General features: G+C 44.9%; 1 protein-coding gene, 1 long non-coding RNA gene and 1 other non-coding gene across 4 annotated transcripts in view; 1 reads left to right on the top strand and 2 right to left on the bottom strand.

The window, feature by feature from the left end:
• LOC110260790 overlaps positions 1-19616 on the bottom strand; it is a 185241-nt gene that overhangs the window by 119856 nt on the left and 45769 nt on the right. For both annotated transcript variants that reach the window (XR_002344245.1, XR_002344246.1), the window contains exon 2: positions 19003-19108. This is a non-coding gene — a long non-coding RNA (uncharacterized LOC110260790). The remainder of the gene's footprint in view (positions 1-19002; positions 19109-19616) is intronic.
• Positions 10617-10688, bottom strand: TRNAD-GUC. The gene has a single exon. It is a non-coding gene; the product is annotated as a tRNA-Asp (tRNA).
• Positions 11024-19616, top strand: part of LTA4H (leukotriene A4 hydrolase) — a 31969-nt gene continuing 23376 nt past the window's right edge. The window contains 3 exon segments of the mRNA NM_001185132.2: positions 11024-11343; positions 17689-17819; positions 19360-19480. Of these exon segments, the coding sequence (NP_001172061.2) occupies positions 11185-11343; positions 17689-17819; positions 19360-19480 (411 nt within the window). The 5' untranslated portion in view covers positions 11024-11184.

Here is a 19616-nt window from a genome sequence, read left to right on the forward strand (position 1 = left end):
GTGTGTGTGTGTGTGTGTGTGTGTGTAACATTTGCACTGAGGGGAGTTCCCGTCGTGGCGCAGTGGTTAACGAATCCGACTAGGAACCATGAGGTTGCGGGTTTGATCCCTGCCCTTGCTCAGTGGGTTAAGGATCCAGCGTTGCCGTGAGCTGTGGTGTAGGTTGCAGAAGCAGCTCGGATCCCGCGTTGCTGTGGCTCTGGCGTAGACCAGTGGCTGCAGCTCCGATTCAGCCCCTAGCCTGGGAACCTCCATATGCCGCAGGAGTGGCCCAAGAAATGGCAAAAAGACAAAAACAAAAACAAAACAAAACAAAAAAAAAAACATTTGCACTGAGGAAAACTACAGACCTAAAGAGAAAGGAAAATACATTAGGGGAAAAAGCAAAAAACAAAAACCACAATAACAACAAAAAACCACAAAGTGGAGTTTCTGTCGTGGTGTAGCAGAAACAAATCTAACTAGTATCCATGAGGATTCGGGTTGAATCCCTAGCCTCTCTCAGTGGCTTGGGGATCCAGTGTTGTCATGAGCTGCGCTATAGTGTAGGTCGCTGACACAGCTTGGCTCCAACCCTGCTGTGGTTGTGGTATAGGCAGCAGCTGTAGCTCTGATTCGACCCCTGGCCTGGGAACCTCCCTATGCTGTGGGTGTGGCCCTAAAAAGCAGAAAAGAAAGAGAGGAAGAGGGAAAGAGAAAGAAAGAAGGAAGGAAGGAAGGAAGGAAGGAAGGAAGGAAGGAAGAAGAAAAAAAGAAAGAAAGAAAGAAAGAAAAAAAAGAAAGAAAGAAAAAAGAAAGAAAGAAAAAAGAAAGAAAGAAAGGAGGAGGGAGGGAGGGAGGGAGGAGGAAGGAAGGAAGGAAGGAAGGGGAGAAAATAAATCCAAAGAAAGAAAGAAAATACACCGGGGAAATATTCCTGGGGAAAGGGGCCAGGGAACAGAGACGAGAGTAGGTCTCCTAGCCTGGGACCTGGGTGCACTGCTGAGCCCCGCGGGGTGCGTCCGGTGTGTCCGTGAGAAAGGAAGCGGGTCTGGCTGGAGAAGAAGCTGCACTTGGGAGCCAAGAGGAAGCAGCTTGGGAGGCAGGTGAGGAGGAAGTTCGTGCCTCAGCTTGACAAGTGCCATCTGTGGGAGACGGTGACAAGACGTCAACTATGCGAACTTCTTACAGGAGTTACCTCCAAATGCTAAGGTAGGCAGGCCTTTTATAAGAAATGACAAAATAGCAGTTAGTTCCTCAATCACAGGTTTGTAGATGAGAAGACTGTTGAGGAACAAAGCCTTGAAGTTAGGCTTTGCTGACAACCTGTTTCACCAGCAAGTGGTAATAACCTGCTCTGTGGGTGAAACGAGAACAACTGGGCTCAAGGCCAACCAATCTGAGACAGAAGTGTTGTTTTTAAAAATGCAGCCCTGTAGACACTTGTCAAACCCCACACATGCTTTAGAACAAAAAGCCTAAGTACCTGTTCTGATGAAATGCCCTTGGCTACTTTGTAGGAAAAATACAAGCAGAGCTGGAATCTCTGAGTCAGGAAAAAAAAACCAACAACTACCAGTGCAGGTGAACCTTGCCATCAGCCACACCTAGAAAAGAGACAGAAGCGACCGAGGGGAAAATAAAGTTTGGTCTAAACCAGTCCCTGGACCGAATTTTTTGCTTGTAACTGGAAAAGAGCTTCCCCCCCTGCTTGAGCCACCTTTGCTTGACACAAGCTGGGGGGTTGCTGGGTTTTGTCTCAGTCTAGAGATTTGGGCTTTGCCCCAGTGACTGATGCTTGGCTTGGTGCAAAGGTCCCACAGGAAATTCCTGGCATGGGTTAAAGTGTCCAAACTTCAAAGCAGCACAGCAAAACCTGGCTACAATGTGTTCACCAAAAGACTCCTTCTGGAATGTCCATTGCAGCATTCTTCCCAGAACTGAAAATCACCCGCACGTCCACCCACAGCAGAATGGAGAAAGAAATCGTGGTGTGTCCACACGTGTCATCTGTGCAGCAATGACAACAGGCAACCCAGAACTGTACACAACAGCAGGAAGGGTCACACAAACTTCACGGGGACCTCTTGCCTGCTTGCCTTCACACCAAGGAAATACAAAGAGCAGAAGAGGTAGAAGCGATATGTTACCACGAGTCAGACCACTATTGCCTCTGGGGAGTGAGATTTATAAAGACGGGAGGGGACTCTGAGGAGCCATCTGGGGCGCTGGTGCTCATGTTTTGTGTCTAATCTGGCTGCTGCGTGTACCTGGGTGTGCAATTCATAAAGCTTTTCCGAGAGCTAAACACCGATGACAGGTGCATTTGTACGAATGGGTAGTTGGCTTCGAGGAAAATGTTTTTTAAAGTATTTGCCATTGGCAAGAGGGTGGAAAGGGCAGTCCCTGCTGCAAGCAAACCTATTGCCTTCTGGCATCAGAGGACAAGAAAGGGCTCAGAGGGCAGTTTTCTCTTGGCCCCAAAGTCAACACAAAGTAACCCACAGAGTGAAAGGATGCCTGGCGCCTCGTGTGAAATCTCATTCATTCATTTACGCATTTGTTGCTTCACCTTCAGACAGAGAGCATATACCATCTGGGACTTGAAGGGCCAAGTAAACGGACAATTTAGGCCCAGAGCAGTGCCTGCTGCGCTGCAGATCACATTAGGGTGTTAAGGGGCTACTGATTTTTGAGGGTCCAGGCCAGGAGCTCCAGGAGGAGTCCGGCCCTGTCTGATTTACTCTGGAATGGAATTTCCTCCGACTCCCCAAGTATCTTTTGAGCCTCTAGGGCCGTTGTTTAGCTTCATGTGGTCAAGCATCCCCCGGGGGTCTTGTGCAGATTCTGATGCGGTAGGTCGGGCATGGGTGGGGTGGGGGCTGGGATTCGCTGCTGCTGAAACCCACCGTCCTCCTAGGTTAGGAGAGACGGTCCTGTGACCAGCAGAGATGCTCGGGCTGCAACCCAGGGCAACCCGACAGCCTCTCGTGTTCAGGCTGGTGCCTCCTGACGGCACAAGCACAGAATCAAAGGGCAGACTTCGGTGGGGGACCAGGTCACGGGCGAGGGAGGGGAAGAAAAAGGACATGGAAGGAGGGGCGGGTGGCGGGGAGGCGGGTGACTCTTGTGCTGTTTTACGAAATTGGGAGACCGCTGTCGTATACACCTTTCATTTCTCTCTCCTGGGCTCCCGAACCTCTTCTTGACAGGAAGAACAGAGCAGGAGATGGGAATACAAATCTCAAATTCTTGCCTGAGGCTGCGCAAGCAAAACCCGGATTGAATAGAGACATGCAGAAATGAGTCAGGGCTGCTTCAACCATCTTGGGAGCTAAAGATGAAAAAAAGGTGGTTGAAATCACTTCTCTTCACCCATCGGAAGGGTGAGGACACCGCACGCACCTGTTTCCATCAGGGAAAGAGATTCCACTAGGCTCCACAGGGACCCAGCCTGGAAGGGAAGGAGGCAGAGTCCTGAAGGGGGGCGGGTTGGGGGCCGGGCAGAGGATTCCAGCTCCTGCAAGAGCAGGAAAGAGCTGAGATCTTGGGCAAGTTGCACTCCACATGCTGAAGCCAGACGAGTGGGAGAGAGCGCAAGGCTCCAGCTTGCTGTAAACAAGAAATCACACAAGGCTGTTTTGGGTTTGGTTTGTAGTTTGGGGTTGGGGTGACCTTTCTGTTTTAAAATATCCATACATATTTTTTGGAATAGGTAATATGTCCACCTACATCAAAATTCAAAAGACTTCTGCAAATATTCCTGCTGTTCTGATTTTGTCATGATCAGGGCCGGCTCCATATTCACTATATTGAGACCAGGCGTGATGTGGCCCCGGAGCTCATTCTTTCCCTAGGTCTGGTTTTATAAATGCTGGTGATAAACCAAGTCTGATGTATAGGATACATCGTATATGGGAAATGTCTGTGACTCGAGGTATCTGATCAACCTCGAGAAACACAGCACGGCACGTGTAATAACTTTTGAAGCTAACCATTACTAATTTGCTGATTACCAGCTGCCATTAAGTGACTTGTAAAAAAAAAAAAAATCGAAAGCCTTAACAGGTTCACCTACGTCTCACCTCTGTTTCTTAGCCACCTCTCTTCCCTTCCCCACTGGCAAACAGTATCATGAGGGTTTGGAGAATATTTTCCAGAATATTTTACATAGCTATGAGCAAATTTTATGGATATTCTCCCCCCGTTACACAAAAAGAGGAAGGCACCCACAATCTTATTCTGTCAGACGCTCCGACGAGACACTGATCCTTATCTTGCCAGATGTGGACTCTGATTCCAACCATCCTTCTGTCCCCCAGGAACCCCAATCTGTTGCCTCTACTTCTTCACCGTCTCTCACACCTCTGGTGTTCTCTCCTGGCCCAGTTTTCACACTCTCTTGGCAAAACCAGCCCTAGGCAGTCACGTCTACTAAAAGGGCAGAAAATATCTAGTGGCAATGTTGATGAAACCTTGAAGGCTTTGAAGCAGGGTAGTGAGATGCTTACATCAGAAAGAAGCCTCTATTGGAAAACATAAGGTAGAGGGAAGCAAGCCTATCCGATACATAACTTTTTTCAAACATCTGCAATAATATACAATAAGGTGGTGACAAATTGATGGACAAGGGTGAGTACCTGGGGCAAAAGTGCTAATCCCATCCAACTGAGACCAGGTGTCTTGGTAAAGACTCTTCTCCGTGGATATCAGAATACCCGAAATAACACTGTCTGAAACAAAGCGGAAGTTTCTCCCTCTCTCTCAAGGAAAAGAAATTCAGTCCATAGGGGCCATCCATGATCATCAGAGGCCTGGCTACTTCCCGCCCAGGGCTCCCTATATGCTGTGGCTCTACAACCCTTAGCAATAGTTCCAACCTCATGATGCAATTCTCATGAGACAACTTGGCAGTTGGAGTGCTAGCCATCAAGTCTGTATTCCGGATAACAGACTAGGGAAAAGGTTTAAAATAATAATAATAAAAGTCTCTGTTGAGGACACTTCCTAAAAGTCATAATTGGCAATTCTGCTGACCTTCCATTGGCCAGAACTTAGTTACAATGACCATAACTGCAAAGAAAGGGGGAAATGTAGTCTTCTGGGAGCCACGTGTCCGGCTAAACAATGAGGGCTTTACTACTAACGGTGAAAATAAATACAGATACTGGTGAATAGCGAATGATCTCTGCCATATCAGACGCATAACCTGAAGAGGAAAGAAGAAAGGCAGATTACGGAGGAGCATGCGAGACATTGGATTAACTTGAAGGATTCTCTGCCCTCCGAATTGTTCTTTTCCCCAACACATCTCTGTTTCTGGCCCCATGCCTCGATTCTTGCTAGTATTTTCACCTGGAAAGCTGCCCACCTCCCATTGCCCATGCTCAATCCTATAGGCTCTACCATTTTTCCTATTAAAATCCCCATCTCAAATGCTATACCATCCACGATATTATTCCTCACGGTCCCTAAAGGCATAGAATCTGTCCCTCTAGAACATCATCTCAACACCATGCTATCTTAGGTATAATTCATTACAGAGCGTTAAATTATCCAGCAGGTAGCACAGGGTAGCAGAATGCACTTAATTCCTGTCAACTGCACCGACTACTTAAAGAAAAGAAAGGTCTCTGTGACGCATGGGGAAAAGCAATGAGAAGGTTTTACACCCTTTTAAGGAAAGTGGTCACACACCAATTGCAATTTCCTGAATTTCCTGAATGTAAATGCATTTCAAAACATATGATAGTTGCTAATGTCACAAACTCTTTTTAGAGGCCTAATTCAGTGTGATCTGCTTCTCATTTTCCAGGTCTTCCTAAAAAATTCATGCTAACAAAACAAGGAAAAATAAGTATTGAAATTATCAAAATGGGCAAAATAAAAGCCAGCGGAAATAATCAAACCAGCTAATGTGTAACGAACGAGCACTCCAGGCCAAGCACAGTGCTGAGCACTTCACATGTATTATCTCATTTCATCCTTTCAACAACCCCATAAAGCAGAAGTAGCTCAGTTATCCTGAGGGGACTGAGGCCTAGAGGAATTAGGTAATTTTCCAGGTAGAGTTGTAGAGCAGTAGAGCTGGAATACCTCCTGCTCATGGCTCTGTCAATATACGTACATTTATTTGCAAAAACTTGATATAAATCATCTTTTTCATTCTAAGACCTCCTTTTGTAGGTACACTCTGATATGATCCTTATTTTATAGAAGCAATAGAAAGCTTCATTTTCAAAACTCTTCTCAGACATTGCAAAAGAAGACATACAGCTGGCCAAGAGTCACATGAAAAAATGCTCAACATCGCTAATTATTAGAGAAACGCACATCAAAACTGTAATGAGGTACCACCTCACACCTCAGAAGGGCCATCATTATTAATTCCACAAATGACACATGCTGGAGAGGATGTGGTGCAAAGGGAACCCTCCTGCACTGTTGCTGGGAATGTAAATTGGTACAACCACTATGGAGAACAGTACGGAGGCGCCTCAGAAACTAAATATAGAACTGCCATATGATCCAGCAATCCCACTGCTGAGCATGTATCCAGAGAAAACTTTCACTGAAACAGATAACATGCACCTCTATGTTCTTCAGCACTATTCATTAGCCAAGACATGGAAACAACCCAAGTGTCCCATGACGGATGAACGGATTAAGCTGCAGTACATATACACAATGGAATACTACTTGGCCATAAGAAAAAGAACAAAATAATGCCATTTGCAGCAACATGGATGGAACTAGAGACTCTCATCCTGAGTGAAGGAAGTCAGAAAGAGAAAGACAAATACCATATGATATCATTTATATCTGGAATTTAATATATGGCACAAATGAACCTATCTACAGAAAAGAAACAAACTCATGGACATGGAGTACACACTTGTGGTTGCCAAGGGAGAGTGGGAGGGAGTGGGATAGACTGGGAGTTTGGAGTTAGCAGATGCAACCTAATTGCATTTGGAGGGGATAAGCAATGAAATCCTGCTGTTTAGCACAGGGAACTATATCCGATCACTTGTAATGGAACATGATGGAGGAGAATGTGAGAAAAAGGATGCATGTGTATGTATAACTGGGTCGCTTTGCTGTGGAGCAGAAAATGACAAATTTTATTCTAGTTGTAAGTCAACTATAATACATTTTTTTAAATCAAATAAAAACGGTTCTCTTTGCTGTACACCTGAAACAAACACATTATAAATCAACTATCCTCCAGTAAAATTAAAAACATACAAACAAACAAAACCAAACAAGGAGTTCCCCCTTGTGGCTCAGTGTAAACGAACCCAACTGGTATCAATGAGGATACAGGTTCGATCCCTGGCCCCCCTTAGTGAGCTATAGGTGTCAGACAGGGCTCAGATCCTACACTGCTGTGGCTGTGGCATAGGCTGGCAGATGTAGCTCCGACTAGACCCCTAGCCCAGGAACTTCCATATGCCTGCAGGTGCGGCCCTAAAAGCAAAACAAAACACCAAAAAAAAAAAAGCAGAAGTTCCCAGTGTGGGAACTTTTTAAGCCACATGAGGAGTTCTCCTCGTGGCTAAGTGGTAACAAACCTGACTAACATTAATGAGGATGCAGGTTCCAACCCTCGCCTTGCTCAGGGGGTTAAGTATCCAGGATTGCCAGGAACTGTGGTGAGGTTGAAGATGCAGCTCAGATACAGCTTGGCCGTGGCTGTGGCTGTGGCACAGGCCAGCAGTTACACCTCCCATTCTACCCCTGGCCTGAGAAGAACTTCCATAGGTCGGGGGTATGGCCCTAAAAAGACAAAAAAGGAAAAAAAAGAAAAAAAAGAATCCCACATGGCTTCTCAACTCAGTCTCTGAGGATGTGGGTTCCGGGTTCATGGCCCCAAACTTTGGCATATGTTGCGGATGCAGCTCATATCAACACTGACGGATGTGATCAATGCATGGGATACCAATGCATGGGATACCAATGCACTGGAGCAACGCAGAGGCATCGTAGGCCACAGTTACAAATCTGACTGGACCACTAGCTTGGGAACTTCCATCTGCTGCAGGTGTGGCCATAAAATTAAAAAAAAAAAAAACAATGAAACACACACACAAAAAAAATATGGAGTTCCCGTCGTGGCGCAGTGGTTAACGAATCCGACTAGGAACCATGAGGTTGCGGGTTCGGTCCCTGCCCTTGCTCAGAGGGTTAACGATCCGGCGTTGCCGTGAGCTGTGGTGTAGGTCGCAGACGCGGCTCGGATCCCGCGTTGCTGTGGCTCTGGCGTAGGCCGGTGGCTACAGCTCTGATTCAGCCCCTAGCCTGGGAACCTCCATATGCCGTGGGAGCGGCCCAAGAAATAGCAACAACAACAACAACAACAACAAAAAGACAAAAAGACAAAAAAATAAATAAATAAAATAAAATAAAATAAAAGCTATTCTCATTCCACCATCAGCTATGGATAACACTCCTATTGTTTGTGCATTGCTATTTCTCTACACTTTAATTTGGGAGTCAGTGGTATTTTAGAAACCAATTTCTATGAGATATCTATCTTTTGATTAATCCATGAATCAGTTTGAGGAATTTGTGGTTGTCCGTGGCTGTCTTCTTGAGCACAAAGACATAAACTCTGTGGGTTCCTGGGAATCAGTAATTGAAAGATGGTGATATTGACATGTTTTACTGAAACAAACAAATGAACAAACAATCCTTTTTCAGTAGGAAAATAATTTGATTGTGTATTCCTTGTCTCAGTCAATTCTACTGCATCATTTTTGTCACCCTGTATTTGCTAGCATGCAGAACACTTTTACATCTCAAAAAAGTTTGCATTAGATTTGCAAAGGTCAATCATGACAAGGATTCTTAGGCCAAATGGAATTAGGATTTATGCAGGTGTAATGTATTGGATTTAATAATTTGGGACGTTTTTATTTTGTTTTTCTTGTCTTGCAAGGGCCGACACAAAGATATCCAAATGTAAACCTGTCTTTCTGTTGCTGGGGCCAAATTTGTTAGATCACTTTGACACAGAATGGGGCCACTCTCCAACTGCTTAATTCATCAACCACCTACCCCGCCGCCAGCTTCTTCAATCTTCCAATTTCTCTTTTTCTAGAAATCCTTCTACCTCTCTATCTGAACATGTCAAAGCTTCCCTCTCCGTAAAAACAGTAAAAAACATTTTCTCAGCACTCCACTTCTCTCTATTCCTCTTTCTTCTTCTCTTCTCACAGGGGCCACTGGAAATAGGCCTCTACCCCATTTCCCCTCTGCTCTGTTATTGCTCAATCACTGCTCTCTAGTGTCTACCTTCAACCAAACCACAAAAGTCAACACACTCACCATTTTCTCACCTCTATCCCATTGCCAAATCCTAAGAAGACCATTTACTTCTTATTTTAATGGCCCTCTAGGCTGTACTTGACATTGCTGGTTGGCTCTATTCTTTTTTTTTTTTCATGAGCACCTCTTATTCTAGCACCACCCTCTCTCTTTTTAAAAAATTTCAGCTGTAATGAGGTAACACTGAGAAATAAAATGTTAAGATATTTAAAATGTGCATCATGAAGATTTGGGGTACATATACCTTGTGAGAGGGTGCCTCCCCGCCTTCAAACTTTGTCTCTTAAATTCTGGTGTTCTTCCAGTTTCCAACCTGTTTCACTGCTCTTTTTACCCACTCTCCTTGGGCTGAGCTAACCCACAGCCAGAGTTTCGTCCATCACATTATGCGATACTCTCATACCTGCCGGAAACATCCCCAGAGCTACAAACGTAAAACTTCCCAAGCGTCTCATGGACAGCTCCGCTCCGAGTCCCATACACTTTCAAACTCCGTTTGTCCCAGATTAAACTTTTCCTACTTAAGTCTGTTCTCTTAATGTTGTCTCCATCTCTGGTTAATGATCATCCGACGACTGAAGCGAAGAATCTGAGAAACCACCTTAGGCTCCTTCTTAATCTGGGAAACCACTTCTCTCAAGTATTCTTTCCATTCTTTCCTCTCTCTCCTTACTTATGACTTACCGGTGTCAGCCCCCTGGCATCTTCTTCCTAGACTATGTAACAGCAGTTTCCTAACTCTTCACACTCTGGTTTTGTTGCCTTTCTCTGAATGCTCTGAAGACTACCAGTGTTCCTTTGATAACAGGAATCTGACCATGTCGCTCCTCTGCTGAAAATTCTTCAATGAGTCAGTTCCCCAGCCATGCATTCAGGAGTAAAGGTCCAGCTGTTTAGGTCCTTTGAGATGGCTCCTTTTCCAGTTGTCCCAGTTTCAACTCTTAGGTCTCATTTTCTTTAGGCAAGTTACGCTTCGATCCTTCCTCACCTCCAGGATGTCCCAGCTCTGCATTCCCCTGTAGCCACTGCACGCTCATATCATAGAACTGTCTCACTACAGAACATCTAAGTTTCTAAGATGGGAATGTGGCTTATTCCTTCAGATCTGGAAATGTACATAAGAACCAGGGCATTGGGTGTTGAATTGACAGAACTGAGTTCACTTGCACTGGGTTGCCAACACGGCATAGCACCAACAAAACAGCTTTAAAGTATAAATCTGACAGTCAATTTGACTGTTCCTTTCACATTTGCTCTTTAAATCTATGAACATTTCCGTCCGTAAGGAAGAAAAAGGCTTCTTGTGCCTCCCCGTCGGGGAATCGAACCCCGGTCTCCCGCGTGACAGGCGGGGATACTCACCACTATACTAACGAGGAATTGCACGGGAGTCAACTTTCTAACAGACTTCTTATCCCTTTTTGCCCCGCCCAGCCATTATATACAGAATCGACATTCTACTGTTCTTGTAACTTCCACCGAAACTGAATGGAACTAAAATGGAGGCTCTCAGTTTCATCTCTCAGCTTACTCAGCTCCATCGGCCCATCTTTCATCTAACTCTCACCCTCTCCTCTTCCTCCTCCTTCCCCTCGGGGAGCAATATCGAGCCACTTCAGCACCCCTCCGCGCGCGCACACACACTCCCAGGGAGCAAAGCGCACTCCTTGTCGCACTGCACCATGGGACGTGTAGTTCCATCCATGCCGTACCCCACTCTTCTCTGACTTCAAGAAACTTCCCTTCCCGGCTGGCGCCACGAATCCCTCCTCCTCTGCCTTGCCTCTCTCCCTCTTTTCCTCGTTCTCAGTCGAGTAGTCTCTCTGGCAGCAGAGTGTCGGGTGCGCATCGCGTGCGGCGGGACTCCCCACAGCCATGCCGGAGGTAGTGGATACGTGCTCCTTGGCCTCCCCGGCGTCCATCTGCCGGACTACACACCTTCACCTGCGCTGCAGCGTCGACTTTACTCGCCGGGTACTGACCGGGACCGCCGCGCTCACCGTCCAGTCTCAGGAGGACAATCTACGCAGCCTGGTACGGTGGGACAGCTCCCAGTGACCGCCTCTCCCCGGCCGCCCGCCTTCTGTCTCTCACCCCGCTGCGGCCCCTTCCCAGTCCCATGCGCCTGTCCGCTTTGCGCAAACCGCGACGCTTCTGTGCAGCCCGCGACCCATATTCTGCACCTCCTTTTCAGCCCCCACTTATTGCTCAGCATCCCCTTCTTCTGCCCCAAGACACCCCATACCTTTCCCTCCCAACCCAATTGCGTTTCTGCATTCCTCCCTCACTCCCTATGTTTACCAATCTCCTTTTACACCCTTGTCTCCAAAGCCCCGTTCCCAGTCCCTGGACACATGCTCGTGCCCACTCCACGCCCCACTCCTCACCCAGCGCTCAAGTTTCATCTTAGCACGAACCCCCTCCCCCATCCCCCATAAGACTAGTTCCCAGCGCCAATGCCTCTTGCCCTCTCCCGGTTTCCTGGGCCTGCAGCCCGGAACACCCTCTTTAGGCCCCTGACTGCTTCCAATTCCCCCGCACCTTCCTCAGTACACGGTCTCAGCCAAGTCTCAGACCCTGTATTCTGCTGATGCTCAGTCCCCCTTTTCTCTCCCAGTCCCCTTATTTCCGCCCAGAGTTCTGCGATAAAACCGATCGCCGTCTTCCCTCACTCTCCAGCCAGTTCTCAAACGCCCTCGAATTCCCAGCCCTGCTTCCATGCTTCCAGTCTGCTTTCAGACTCCACGTGCAGCTCTTTCTCTCTGGGTTCATAGTTCTTCCTGCCTTTGATTCTTATCACCCTTCCCGTCCAATAATTTAAGGATGGGTGAGACATTGAAGTTCTCTAAGAATGTCTCATTATAATTTCTTAATAGTGGGTTCCAAGAAGCAGGTAATATTGCGCTTCTTAGAAAATACGGGCGTCTTCAAGCTCTCTAGCCACTCGAATGATGACAAACTTGCTTAGATTTGTGGAATATTATTAAATTATTTTCTCTGCACAACATAACCTGTTTTCAGTGTTCTTACTCAAATTGTCTGGTATTATTTGGATTGTATCTTTCACCTGAGGAATTTCATAGAAAAGCATTTTAGAAATAAGAGGAACAAGACAAGACCGGCCACACTGTAGTGGTGTAGTGTAGTGATAGCTACTAAAACCCAGCAATAAGCAATCAGATAAGGTTATGTTGTGGGCTGGACGGCTGGAAATCAGTGGGGTCAATTCACTGGTCATAAGAATAAGTTTCGATAAGAGTTGGTGGTTTTTTCCTGCTTGAGCAATAGGCCTGTATTTTGAGTCATTAATATGAACTAATACAGCCCATAACTTTCTTACTCTTGGTGCTTTAACATTTTGCTAGACTGATTCTGATGTAAAAAATAGGTTGACTCCTCTATGCATTGATGAGTAGTCACTAGAAGTACTGTAAGGAAAAAAAAATAAAAGCTTTATAAGCAAAACAATAACTATTTTTCTATAGGTTGTACTTTGGTCTGTTTGAAGTGCCAAGCTATGGTTCATTGCAGACGGCTGTCCTCAGGCAGGACCTGCTGAACTGAGGTCCTGATTCAGTGCAATCTCTCCTTTTAGTAAAAGCAAGTGAGTTTTGAGTTTGTCACTGCTTAATGTGACCTTGCGCTGTCGCTTGTTTTGTAAAAATAAAAGCTTTACCTCTGTTCCATGGGTAAGCAAGAGTCAGGATGCTTACCTTTTGAAGGAAAGGTACCCTTAGTGCCCCAGTCTAAAAACCTGCCCGTTGTTTTTGCATTCCCCACATCTCAAGAGCAGATTTTAAAATTGTGATTTCTAGTTGTCCCATCTGTTTCGTACATTAGAGTGAAATAATAGTCATGTTAGATTTTAGGCAAGGTAAGCTAGCTACAGTTCAGGTACATCTGTTTGTAATTGTTTTCTTATTTGTAATAACCTGAAGCCAAGAGTTTAGTTGTATTTATTCAGAGTTTTTTCCTTCCTCCACTGGATCATGGGCTCTTGGAGGAGGGGCTGTGTATCCTGGCCCTTTGTATCTCAAGTTCTGAGTGGAGCTCCTGGCATACAGAAGACACTCTAGAGTTTAACGAATTAATGGATGCGTTGCGTTAGCATGCAGTGCCTGAGCTTGATGTGGGCAGCACTGAGAACAGTGCTAACTCTATCTTAAAGGTAAGGGGGCATTTTCTCACCACCACCAACAGAAAGGACCCAGGGCCAGCACTGGATGAGGACACCGTGCATTTTTTTCCTGTCCATGCTTGGGGTCCACGATGCTGGGGAATGTTGAAGGAGCTCTGTTAGGGTGAATTCCCAGCTTTTCTAAAACTCCCTTGAAAGTTTTGGGTTATTTATACTGAAGTTGGGATGTCATTTGCGGTTTAACTTTCAAGCGTTTGTGTCTTTTTTGGAAATTTTCAGTTCTTTAGGGTTCTTTCAGTTGGTAGCGCAAGGAAGTTGTAATGTCTTGGCCAAGATCGTAGAAACTATTAAGCAGCAGAAGCCAGGAATCCAATACAGATCCTTCCGACTCTGCAAACTCTCAGGTCTGCACTAAGTAAATGGCAGAGCTGAGGATCAAATCAAGGTGTCGCTTTGGTTCTCGTTTTGTTTTTATCACAGAGCCTCTTCATCCTTTCAGTATAGCTCCCTGCCAATAACGTAAATAGAGGCGTAATAAGGGGGCATCAAGCTTTTTAATTTAAACCCTGCTTTGTTGCAGAAGGAATTTGAGACGGCTGAAAATAACATATGCAGTATGATAAGGTTGAAAATAATTAAAGAATTTGGAGGAAGAGAGAATACGGATGGGGGAGGGGAGGAAACCACGTGACCTAAAGCCCAAGACCCATAAAAGGAAGTAGATCCTGAAGTTAAGGTGGAGCTTTGCAACAGCCTGTGCAAAAGAGAAGCAGTCACACACGGCAACTGGTCAGCGGCTTAGAAGTGTAATTCTTTTGGGGGGTGTTATTTAAGGAGGGTGTTATTATTTACTATAAAGTAAATTTTATCCTCAGTAACCTCCTGCCAGGGCTGTTTCTTTTAACTGTATATGGGTATCTTGGCCTTACACATAGTTGGTGCTCAATAAATAATTATTGAAAAGTACTAATTCCAACCTGTCCGCTCTCCAGTTTCCTTTGTTTTTTTTTTTTTTTTTTTTTTTCTTATTGCTATTCTTGTTGTGAGCCACACGGGAAGTCCTCTTATTGCTATTCTTGATCAATTGCTTAATAGCATTTATCAGTGCAATTTGAAGGTGAATTTCCTAAGTCATTTGGGCATGATAGCTGAGGGTAGGACTTCAGATCAACAGCTTAAACTTGCAGTTTCTATTTTCTCCCGGTCCAGGACTTGCTTCATGCATTAATTGGCACCTACTGTTTCTCTGACATAGTGTTCAACCCTGGGAATGCAAGCCTAACTAACATTCTCCCTCTTTTGAAGAACCCTCAGTCTAATAAACCATTATAATGTGGTACAGTAAGTGCTACAGAAAAGAGCTGGGCCGACGGCTGTAACAAACAGAGGATATGAAAAAAGCTTCACAAAAAAGAGTTATAACAATAACCTGAATCTTCTGATTCTAAACAGATTGTAAAAGTGTAGGCAATACAGAAAATAGAATATGTTCCACTGGGAAATGACCCAAATAAGTCATCCTTATGGTTATAAGAAGAGTGTAAACATAAGTTGTTTATACACGTCAGATAATCCAATCAAGTTTTTACCATAAATAAGATGGTCAGAAATAGGTACTAGAATATGAAGGGACAAAGGAGTAACTTCACTATTCTGAAGATACAAAATCTAATATTTCTGGAATATGCAAGTGCCAGAGATAAATCAGTTCTAATTTAGAGTAAGGGCAACAGTTGAGGCACCTCCCCTGAAAGAGAGAACCTGAAAAAAATAAATGCCCATTGGGAAGGAAACAGTGATGCTCATAACAAACTTGGCTGCTTTTTTTTTTTTTTTTTTTTTTAATGTCTTTTTGCCTTTTCTAGGGCCGCACCCGCGGCATTTGGAGGTTCCCAGGCTAGGGGTCCAATCGGAGCTGTAGCTGCTGGCCTACACCACAGCCACAGAAATGCCAGATCTGAGCCGTGTCTGCGACCTACACCACAGCTCACGGCAATGCCAGATCCTGAACCCACTGAGCAAGGCCAGGGATCGAACCTCATGGTTCCTAGTCGGATTCGTTAACCACTAAGCCACGATGGGAACTCCTGTCTGCTTTTTATAAAAAAGAAAAAGAAAGTAAAGGAGAGAAAGGTTAAACCAAGATGGAAATTTCTTTCCAACCAAAAATTGTTGACTTCTGAGAGATAAGAATAAAACTGATAAAATTTCCTGAGCTTCTCACCCACAGGTAACTGATATAAAAGAGGCGACCGGAAAGTGGCTGTTTCTTGGCAGTCTTAACTATGCTATTCCAGGCCAGATTTCAAGGGAAAGATGCCAGAAGTAGGAAGATTAGATAATGGCAGTTCTTTTTTTCTTTCTTCCTTTTTTTTTGTTTTTTATTTTTTGTCTCTTTAGGGCTGCTCTCGCAGCATATGGAAGTTCCCAGGCTAGGGGTCGAATCGGAGCTGTAGCCGCCAGCCTATCCCACAGCCACAGCAATGCAGGATCCAAGCCTCATCTGCAACCTACACCACAGCTCACGGTATGCCAGATCCTTCACCCACTGAGCAAGGCCAGGGATCGAACCTGAGTCCTCGTGCATACTAGGTGGGTTCATAACCGCTGAGCCCCAATGGGAACTCCGATAATGGCAATTCTAATAGTCCAGGGCCTGACCTGGTCGTATGAGGACAGTCTAAAAGAAGAACTTGTTAACTGGCCATGCAGGATCGGGAAGTGGGATCAGTTGTGGATTATTTGAATGTTTTAAACCTTAGCCATAAGGTGAGGAGTTCCACCAATGGATGAGAGGCATCAGGGGAGAGAGCCGACTTCAGAGACATAATGGTAGCCTTGGTTTTAGAATTTCTAGAAGCCTGTTCAATAGGGGGTGATCGTTCCTATGGAAATACCAAGCAGGCAATTAAAGATATCTGCTGACGTCCTGGGCAGAGGATACGACTGAGAAATAGATGAGGAGTCATCTGCACAGAGGTTCTAGGGAAAGATGGGGGCATGAACGCGAGCTAGGGCATGGAGAATACGGTACGAAAATCAAAAGGCCGAGGCCAGCACACGGGGATACATCCCTACTGAGGAGTCAGAAGGGGGAGGAAAAATGCATTGGACAAGCAGCACTGATGTGTGAACGTGAGCCAAGGAGGGGGCTTCAAACAGATGGTGTGGTTCCTTAGGGCTATGAGTGGACAAAGGTCAAAGTTACTAAACAGAAAAGACCTGTTGGTCCAGAGAACTGCCTTTTCAGGGGCAGAAGAGCGAGAAGCCGTAAGGAGAGACGGATGAGGAAGTGGACACAGCAGCCATAGGTTGCCCTTGGAGTTTAAGAAAGGAAGGAGAAAAATAGAATCGTTATCAGAGTGGGCAGAAGGATTGGGTGAAGTTTTAAAAATAATATAGCAGGCTGGGAGTTCCCGTCGTGGCTCCGTGGTTAACGAATCCGACTAGGAACCATGAGGTCGAGGGTTCGATCCCTGGCCTTGCTCAGTGGGTTAAGGATCCGGTGTTGCTGTGAGCTATGGTGTAGGTTGCAGACCCGGCTCGGATCCAGCGTTGCTGTGGCTGCGACATGGGCGGGGACAGCTGTAGCTCCGATTAGACCCCTCGCCTGGGAACCTCCATATGCCTTGAGGGCAGCCCTAGAAAAAGACAAATAAAAATAAAAATAACATAGCAGCCTGGTTTAGGTTGTTTGGAAACAGTCTTGGGGCACAGGAAGATTGAAGATCCTAGAAAATGAGATTGGTTATCGTTAATGAAAGGGTATGGTTTCTAGGGCTCAGATAGAAGATTCTTGGGATGGAAAATACTCAGGCACTTGCATTGGGCACTTCCTGCCCAGAGCATCTGTCCCTAATCTGCCTTGGCAAGTAGATATGTTCTCCCAAATGAATTTTTTTCGTAGCAGAGACGTCTTAGGAGACAGAAGCTGAGGCATTTTAATTTAGATCTGACTTTTACTTAGAGCCAGACATTTGTGTGACTATCCCAGAATTACCTAACAAAACATACACCTAACTCTTAGAACCCCCAATGTTTTGGACCCTTTATAGAGTCCCATGAATTGGGACCTGTGCAACCTTTCAACTCCTTGAATTCCTGTATTTCACTGTGTGTCTTACTCTCCCTAAGCAGCTAGTTCTACTCTGCAGTCATTGAAGCCAGCCTCTAACTAATAGAATTTTCCCTGGGACCTAAAATGATTTTCTTATCATATAAAAATATTAATTTAATTCTAGACTCTGGATACAAAGGACCTTACAATAGAAAAAGTGGTCATCAACGGACAAGAAGTCAAATACACCCTTGGAGAAAGACAAAGCTACAAAGGATCCCCCATGGAGATCTCCCTTCCTATTGCTCTGTGCAAGTACGAAGGTTATTCCGTGTCTCTATATTTGCATTTAATTGAGACTTTTTTCATTCTCTATTTTTACCTGTGTGTATGTGGTAGACTGACGCTTATACTGAAAATGACATGTTCCTAAGATGCTGAAAAAATTCATTCTGTGCCATACTCAAGAATAGGACTTTCAAGAACTGTTACTTCGTTGCGCATTGTTTTACCAATATCTCGGGTGATGGTGAGAACATGCTGTCTGAAGGAGGCATTTCAGGATCACCCCGGAGGCTTTTACAAGCTGCACAGTTTTCACCTCCTCCCCAGAGGCCAGCCACTTTTATTGATAGAATAACAGCAATGACAAACATAAAACCATTTCTACACACCAATCTTGACATAAGGGCTTTACATGTATTCTTTCATCAAATCCTTATAGTAACCCACTGTGGTATGATCTACATTTTATAGATGAGCAAAGGGAACCTCAGAGAAATAAGTAATTAATTTAAGCCAGAATTGTCATTTTCAGAGTCTACCCCACACCTTGATATACTGGGAAGGGAAAGAAAGGGGGAAAACCATTGACCTAGAATAAGGTCAGTCTGCCCCCACCTTTCAGTAGCCAGTATTTTCATGCCTGCTCTTCCCATTTAAGGGAAAAAAAAAAGGAAAGGCACATAATTTGTGAGATAGGTCATTAGCCATATTCTACAGTGAAACAACTATAGCAAAGGGAGTTCAAATAAGCTGCCCAAATTCACAGCAGTGGTAGTTAGGATTCAAACACAAGCACGACCGCTGGTCTCCAGGGCTCTTGCTAGTTCCTGATCAACAGTGCTGCTCGATCTCCCTGGGGGGAAGGACCAGTTTTTGTTCATTCCAATCTGCCACATTGTAAAAGGCAATAAAAATGCATTACTAGGAAGAAGAGATTAAATACAGCACTTTTTTTTTTATGGCTGTACCTGTGGCACATGGAATTTCCTGGGAGTGAATCCAAGCCACAGCTGCAACTGACACCACAGCCGCGGCAACGCCAGATCCTTTAACCCACTGCACGAGGCTGAGCATTGAACCGGCTCCTCTGCATCGGCCTGAGCTGCTGTAGTTGGCTTCTTAACCCACGGCGACATAGCGGGAACTCCACAGAATGTATTTCGTATCATTAGGTTCAACAGAATAAAACTTTACTCCCACGTTCTTAACTTACCTTGTCCAGTAACTAGTTTGCAGACTAGCACTCCCCGATGTTTCGCCCTGGCACCCACCGGGGTGGCAGTTGAAGTTTCAAAATCATTTCTTCTACTTTCCCACTACTGTAAGAGAGTAAATGATATCACAGAAAAAAAAAAAAGTGAGTATTCAGCTGATACTAGTTCCTATTACATCGTCATAAGCAGTTACCATGTAGGGAAAAGGACCCATCGCCTTGCTAACATGCCTAGAAGGTACTCTCAATTAGTAATGAGAGCTTGTAAAATATTATTTATATTATTGGTGCATGAATTATGAATTCAGATGTTAGATTGAATTATACTCTACTAATGCCTTTGTTCCCTTCATCCAGAAATCAAGAAATTGTTATAGAAATTTCTTTTGAGACGTCTCCAAAATCTTCTGCTCTTCAGTGGCTCACTCCTGAACAAACTTCTGGGAAGGAACACCCCTATCTCTTTAGTCAGTGCCAGGTAAAAAAAGACTTGGAATTACTTTATTATTCCCACCTCATGCAGCTGAATGAGGCAAAGTGGACCGTGGTCATATGGATACATGGGTCTTACCCGAGCAAGAATTTTTATTCTATCTTATGTTATAAAAACTCCA

Source organism: Sus scrofa, chromosome 5, assembly GCF_000003025.6.
Source record: "Sus scrofa isolate TJ Tabasco breed Duroc chromosome 5, Sscrofa11.1, whole genome shotgun sequence".
In the NCBI taxonomy this organism is placed as follows: Eukaryota; Metazoa; Chordata; class Mammalia; order Artiodactyla; family Suidae; genus Sus; species Sus scrofa.